We start from the raw sequence: 7,877 nt of genomic DNA, 5'->3' as shown, positions 1-7,877 counted from the left end.
TTTATGCATTTAGTACAGGGTCTATAGGGTCTCACTGCAGATCAGACTTGTAGTGATCCTCCTGTTTTCGGCCTCCCAAGCACTGGCTTACAAGTGTGCGATACCATGCCCAGTCTTTATATATGTATTTTTAAAAGTGTGATTTCCCCCCCATCTTTTCCCTTCTTTATTTTTAATCACATACATCCATGAGCATATTTTTCTTCATGCTCATATACTTATTTATGCTTGTACAGATGTTTATAAAAATGAGATCTTATTTTATAAATCTTGTTTCTTAAATTAACACATGGTAATTTTTTGATAACTTTTGAGAGAATTACTGTAACAGCTAGATTTACTCTTCTAAACAGTAGTGCTCTCTTTCTTAAATTTTCCTATCTGATGCATGAAAGAGGCATTTCAGTTTAATCTGATTTCTTTGTTGTAACTGAGTTTGGTTCTGTTTTCCTTTGTTTGAGCCATCTGATTTTTTTTTTTTCTTTTTTCTTTTAAATTTTTTTTTTTTTTCTTGTATGACTTCTTCTGTTGTTTCTTGATCCTAGATTTTTTTTTTTTTTTTTCCCCAGAACCGGTGATTGGATTCAGGTCCTTGCATTTGCCAGGGAAGCGCTTAATCTACTGAGCCATCTGCCCAGCCAAGATCTTTTTTTTTTTTTTTTTTGCAGAACTGGGAATTGAACTCAGATTCTTGTGTTTGCCAGTCAAGTGCTTGTCCTACTTAGCCATCTCCCCGGCCCCCTGTTGTTTCTTTTTGGTTGTGTTTTCCTTATCACTGTGAATATTGCTTTATAATGTAGGTAGTAATTCTATGCTGTCTAAATTGCTTCAGCCTCTCATAGCGTTGGAATTACAAGCACGCGCCACTATGCCCAGCTGGAAGCTATCATTTTTAATTATATTTCTCTATTACAGGTTTTACTTTAATAACTTTAAAATCTTTTTTCAAAAATTCCTAACTTAGGCTGGGGAGATGGCTCAGTGGAATAAGCGCTTCCCTGGCAAGCGCCAGGGTCTTAAGTTCAATCCTGGTTCTGCCCCCCCAAAAAAATCCTAACTTGATAGTGATTTCTGCAGTTCCTTTCTTTCTTTTCTTTAATAATTGAATGTGGTCATCCATCTTTTCACCTTTTCTTACACTTATTTACATCTTTCATGTTTCTCAGTTGTAGGGCCTGTTTCTTTTGATTACTTTTAATGTTTTTACTCTAGCTTTCTGTTAATTTTTATGAAGGATAAAATGCAATAGACCTGGCTTTCGAACTTTAAAGCAGTAGCCTTCTTTTTTAAATGAAATCTTACATGGATACTGTATTGGTCGGGATTCTCGAGAGGACAGAATCAGTACTATATTATGACAGGGCATTTATTAGATTGCCTTATAGGTTCGGGGCCAGTTGTACAATGGCTGCCTGTGTGCTATCAGGCCAGAGGATTCAGTAGCTTCTCAATTTAAGGAGCTAGAAATTCCTGAGTCAAAATAACCAATGTTTTAGCACTAGTCTAAGGCTGAAGTCCTGAGAGCTGCCTGGAGTGTTGCTTGTGTAAGTCCAGGTTACAGCTGAAGAAGCTGGAGTCTGATATCTGTAAGCCATGGCAGCAGCGAAAAATGGATCCATTTAAGTGGAGGCTGTTTGCAGGCAATGGCTGACTTCTTCCTCCTTCCACTGGGTTGCTTCCTAGTCCCACCCTGCTGGACCATGCTGCTTGCTCATAGGTAGGTGTTCCCTGCTCAGTTGGATGGCCCACATGCCAGTCATCTCTGGAACCATCCTCATAGACATTCCCACAGCCCCCAAATGAGTGCTTTACTAATCTAGGGATCTCAGTCCAATCAAGTTGATACTCAAATTTTCAGACACTCTATGGTGAAACAATTTCCTTGATGTTGTAATTCTAAAAATATAGTTTAAAAAGCCACTGTGATAAAATTTTTAGGGAATTACATAAATAAGTACAAATATGGGCTGCTGCCAAAATTAAACTTCAGATGTGTGGATATTATCATATAATCTCAAAATGTTTATTACTAATATGCGAGTACCAAATTTAGCAAAGCAAATACATTGAAAGACATCCATACTAAAGTAGTATTTGGATAGGCGAGGAATGTGGAGAATTATGTCTTTAGTCAATTACCAGATTGTCTTACAACCCAGTTCTGTTCCACAGTAGTCCATCCATATGGGTGGAAACAGGTTCCAAGAACTCCAGTGGGAATCTGAAACCACTACTTTTACCAAACCCTCTGTGCACTATATTTTTGTCTTGCACATACATAGTAATGATGCTGTGAGACCATTATTAAGTAATATAAGTTTGTATATTATAGAAGTTGCTTTGATGACTAAGATGGCTGCTAAGTAACAGTGAGTAGCAGGAACATCGTAGATACTAAAGCCAAGGAGTGATTGACAGCTTGGCCTGTCCGCCTAGAGTGAGGTGGTGGGAAATGTTGTCGTGTTACTTAGAACAGCATGCAGTTTTAAACTTACGTATTGTTTAACTGAAATTTTGCATTTGTTTCTGGACCACCAGTTAACTTAAGCCACGGAAAAGGAGGGACCACTGTATGAGGACCTCAGAAATGGAAATAATCTCTACTAATTGGCTGTTGTGTTAATACGGGTTTCAGAGAGTAGTTGGGACTTAAGATAATTTGACTGAATTGATTTTTTTTTTTTTTTTTCTGTTTTGGTTTTCTCATATAAGTGAACTCGTGATATTTAAGCTTGTGTTTGATTGAATTGATTTGATTTTTGCCTTTTCTTTCTCTTCGTTGTAGTAAATATGGAAATAAACTGAAATGCCCAGAGAACATGTTGAGGGAAAACTAGACCTGAATTTCCTACCCAACATTTCCCAAGCTTTTATCTTAGGAGCCTTTATACTTTTAAGAAATTGAAGATCTTGGAACTGTTGAGATAGCTCAGCAGTCTAAAACACCGTAGGCAAGCTTAGGCAGGTGTAGGGGAACTTGGTTCAATTCCAGGCACCACAAGCTGCTCCACCCCCACCCTCAGGGCAGGCTGAGCTGACCAAAAAAAAAAAAAAAGAAAAAGAAATAGAAGGTCTTCAAAGATGCTTTTGTTTATGTGGGATGTATCTTATGGATATTTACTAATTTAAAAGTTAAAGCATAGTTTTTAAAAGCTTATTTTAAAATACTGATAGTATGTTTATTGTATACTTATGTGAATGTTTTAATTAATTATTTTTTGTACTGGGGATCAAAGGACTTTGTGCTTGAGGCAGGTGCTTATGCTGCTGAGCTATCTCCCCTGCCCCAATATTTTGTTTTAAAAATACTTAGAAGAATGGCATTGTTTTATGTTTTACAAAGCTCTCTAGTGTCTGCCTAACTAGAAATTGGCTAGATTCAAATACCTGCTTCTGCATTCCCTTTGTTACAGTAACCACAGGTTATATAGGCTCAGGAAAACTCAGATAATGAGAGCAAAGAAGACAGAAACTATCTGTGTGTGATAATGAAGTGAAAATGGTTGTGGCCTCAGGAAACCCCAAAAAGGCATCAGTTCCCCTTTTGCACCACTTCACTTGCCCAGCTACTGATGTACTTCATTTTGTTCATGGCGCTGGGGGTGAAGCCTAGGCCTTGGCACATGGTAGACAGTAATCATTCATATCTACATATCTATATGTTATTCATATGTATTAATTCGCTCATATATATTCATCTATCTGTCTTACATTCATGAGCTGTATGATCTCTGATATGTGGTACATTTTCCATCAACTCTTTCTTTGCTTTGTTGCAGAGTCATTTGGGCAGAACTATCCAGAGGTAAGAGTATAGTTCTCTCCTGATTTGAAGGATGTGATAACTATGTAGTAATGATGTTTGGTAACAAAGAAACATTAGATATTTGCAGTGGAATCAGATGTTTAATTTCGGTAGGGGATAAGTGATATTGGCTAGAAAACTTACAATAAAGCTGTAAATCTTACAGTTCACTTTCTTTATATTAAAAACAAAAACATTAATTGAAGGGTTTTTTGCACATGGTCAAATCACCTATACATGGATTTGTGTGTGTGCTTTCCAGGTTTTCATCAGTTTTTTTACATAAAATAATTTGTGTAAGTATGCTTTATAACACTTGAATATGCTTTACTACAGTCATTGTGGTTATTTTAAATGACTTAATACTGATATAAAAATTTTATTTCTCTATATAGGCTGTTCTTTGTTTTTCTATTATATTCTTTTTTTTTTTTTTAGTACTGAGAATTGAACTCACAACCTTGAACTTGCCAGACAGGTGCTGTCCCACTGAACTATATCCCTTGCCCTTTATTATTATGGTCTTTTAAGGGATAAATTCCCAGAACTATATTTCCTAGTCTTATATATCTGACTTTTTTTTTTTTTTTTTTGTATTTTAGTAAGGGTCTCCAGGGTCTCACTGTGTAGATCGGACTGGTACTGATTTTCCTGTTTTCAGCCTCCCAAAGAGCTGGGATTACAGGCGCGTGCTACCATGTCCACTCTCAATTGGTGTCTCAGTATGCCCCAGGGGCAGGGCCGGCATGGCACACTGGGGATTGAACCCCTGCCGTTACATGTGCCTAAGCATCTACCTTTAATCCACTGAGCTATTTGGCTGATCCTCTGTATATATGACTTTTTAAGTGACTTTTGTTGTATATTGTCCACTTGACCTCCAGAAGATTTGTAGGATTGAAAGTGATAATTCAAGGGGTTGACCACATCTGTTTCCAAAATTCTTTAGTTTTTATTAATGTCTTAATTTTGGCTAACTTAAAAGGTATAAGAAGACATGTAGATGTTATTTTGGAATGCATTTTAATTTAGATTAAAGAAAAATGTCATAAATGATAGAAACTTTTAAGAAATAATTTAGATACCTGGCCATTGTTGTCTGTATTTCTTTGTTTCTTTTACCTTTTAGGAAGCTGATGGCACTTTGGATTGCATCAGTATGGCCCTGACTTGCACCTTTAACAGGTGGGGCACACTGCTTGCGGTTGGCTGTAATGATGGCAGAATAGTCATCTGGGATTTTTTGACAAGAGGCATTGCTAAAATAATTAGTGCACATATACATCCAGTCTGTTCTTTATGGTAAGAAAGTTTTGCTTTTATTCTATTTTGTGTTTTTCCAGTGCTAGGAATTAGAACCCAGGGCCTTGTGCATCCTAGACAAAGCCCTGTATTATTGTACCATACCTTCAATCTCAGGAGTTTTAAATTTAACATATTAAAATGAGTTAAGATAGAAGAATTAATATGTACTGTATATTTGCTAATCTCCATGTAGATACTTGAATATTTGAAGTCTTAAATATTCAACTGTTAGTAATAGAATTTGTCATAGTTTATGTAGACCTGCAGCCCATTATATCCTTGAAGTACCTTGAGGAGAGAATTCATTGCCATATTGGATTCCTGTCAGGCTTTGCCTGGGGCCATTTCAATACTGAATGTTTGCAGGTTGCAGCTCGCAGCTCTAGCATGATTGTGCTATTGACCTTTCATTTAGAATAAAGTCTAGATTAGGAGAGAAGCTTGGCAGGCATCTAGTTCCACCTTGTCTAAGTTCTTGAATTCCAGCAACTTTAGCAATCACAAGCATGCTTATTTCTTCATTGAAATATAGTTAATAAGGCTTTCAGTCAAATACAGGGAACGGAAGTCTGCTGTTGCATAAATTCCTGTTGATTTCACTCACTCTCTGTAACTGTTTACTTCAAGAATTTTTTTTTCCTGTATTTTTTAGGGGAAGGTCTACAAGGTGTTCAGGGTCTCATTACTAGATTGGACTCATAGTAATTCTTCTGTTTATAGTCTTCCAAGTGCTGGGATTACAGGTGCATGTCACCATGCCCAGTCTTAATTGCCATCTCAGCATGCTCTGGGGTCAGGGCTGGCACGGCAGGCCCGGGATAGAACCCTTGGCCCCTGCACCTACTTGCAGGCACTTTAATCTGCTGAGCTATGTGGACGGCGCATACTTCAAGAATTTTATGTAGAGACAGGATTTGTTTTTTTGAAATGAACTTGAGGGCATAAAATAGCATTTTAAAGATCAACGTTAATTAAATCATAACTTTTCTGTTGTCTGCATAAAAGCAGAAGTGATAGTACAAGGGTTGGAGAGAGGAAGGTTGGATGTCAGTGTACTTTTGCCCACTAATGAATGGGTGGACTACGCACAAACATCTTTGATGTACAGAATGGGAGCACTAGTTTGGGTGATCTCTTAGGTCCTTTCCAGGCATAAGCATTTTTTTTCTGTTTTGAGACAGGGTCTCGCTGTGTAATCCAGTCGGGTCTTGAACTCAGCAATCCTTCTGCCTCAGCAAGTGCTGGGATTATAGGCATGTGCCATCATGTCCAGTCCTAATTGATTTTTTTTTAATTTTTTTTTTTAAATTTTGTGTGTGTGTGTGTGTGTGTGTGTGTGTGTGGCCAGCTCAGCCCACCAGGGGACGGGGCTGGCTGGCATGTGGTGCTGGGGGATTGAACCGTGGTCTCTGTGCTTTAGCTTAGCTTGTTCTAGGTAGGTGCTTTAGACCACTGAGCCATCTCACCAGCCCCCTAATTGATTTTTAAAATTAACAACAATGACCCATCTGTCCTGGAAAGAGACAGAACTTTCAAAAGAAAGAAAGGCTGAGACAGGAGGATCACTATGAGTCACTAATTTTTAAGTGTATTGAATTTGAAATTGCAGATCTTATTTTATTTTTGTGCTCAGGACTGAGCCCATGGTAGTTACGTGCTCTACCATCAGACTATACTCTTAGCCGATTATTATTATTATTATTATTTTAAATATTTATGTGTGTGTGTGTGTGTGTGTGTGTGTGGCCAGCTCAGCCCACCAGGGGGCGGGGCTGGCTGGCATGTGGTGCTGGGGGATTGAACCGTGGTCCCTTGTGCTTTGCTAAGCTTGTTTTTTAAGTAGGTGCTTTAGACTACTGAGCCATCTCACCAGCCCCAATTATTATTTTTTAAAATGGGAAATTTCTGTTTTTGATTTTTAGTAATTTAATTGTAATGGTTAGAGTCCCCTCTATTATTACAGAAATACAAGATTACTGTGAAAGAAAAAAAGGGCTGCAATGAATAAGGGCTTAAAGGGAAAATGGCACTGCACGCTGTTCTGTAGTCACACTGTGCTTGCAAGGCCTACAGGGAAAACCATAGCAACTGTCCTTTGTTTCTGGCTTACTGAATCTTTATTTTGTTTGCCTCCACTGCCTTCTGATTCATCTGTATCAGTTACTGTATTTTTCAGTTGTAGAATGACCTTTTGGTTTTCTGTGCTTGGTTTGCAGAGACCGCTGGGTAGGATTGGAAGTGCAGGCTATTCCCTAGGTTTCTGCAGATGGTGCCCTGTCTGGAAGGACGCAGATGCCTTGTTCCATGCCCCCTGTGGCCCTGTGATACAGGGCTGGGGGACCTCATCCCTGCTGGTGGTAGTGAAGGTCAAGACCTCCATTCTGCCATCGCTGACAGCATCTAGCAAGGGAATGAGGGTACCCTTTTTAGTTGGATGAGGGCAGAAGTGTAGGCTGTCTGTTCAGGTCTTGCTGACTTGAGAAGGATTTTTCTGTGATTTTTGGCTGGCATACAATGATTTTCTCTAAAATGTTTTCTGCCTCACTGGCTGTCTTTCAGCAAGAGGAAACAGTATTGGGGGGGGGGGGTTGGAACTGGAGGCTCTGTGTGTGCCTGTTGGCTTCCTTTGCCAAGCCCAGGCCTTGTGAGGCCAAAAGAACCCACAGAAAATTTACCTTGTGTCATGCCTCAGGTTCTGCAGCCTGGCTGGCCTGTCTTTCTCTACCTTTCAGAGTCCTTTTGTGTTTGTTTTATTTATTATTTTTTT

General features: G+C 38.7%; 1 protein-coding gene across 6 annotated transcripts in view; it reads left to right on the top strand.

Annotated features, from left to right (window-relative positions):
- The window catches only part of Rbbp5 (RB binding protein 5, histone lysine methyltransferase complex subunit), a 34,220-nt gene that overhangs the window by 6,467 nt on the left and 19,876 nt on the right, over window positions 1–7,877 (top strand). For all 6 annotated transcript variants that reach the window (XM_023701191.1, XM_004641113.2, XM_023701190.1 and 3 more), the window contains exons 2-3: window positions 3,780–3,805; window positions 4,935–5,107. In XM_023701191.1, coding sequence (XP_023556959.1) covers window positions 3,780–3,805; window positions 4,935–5,107 — 199 coding nt within the window. The remainder of the gene's footprint in view (window positions 1–3,779; window positions 3,806–4,934; window positions 5,108–7,877) is intronic.

The sequence above is a fragment of the Octodon degus genome, unplaced genomic scaffold (genome assembly GCF_000260255.1).
Source record: "Octodon degus isolate 3935 unplaced genomic scaffold, OctDeg1.0 scaffold00131, whole genome shotgun sequence".
Taxonomy (NCBI): Eukaryota; Metazoa; Chordata; class Mammalia; order Rodentia; family Octodontidae; genus Octodon; species Octodon degus.
This window is presented reverse-complemented; position numbering and strand designations above follow the sequence as displayed.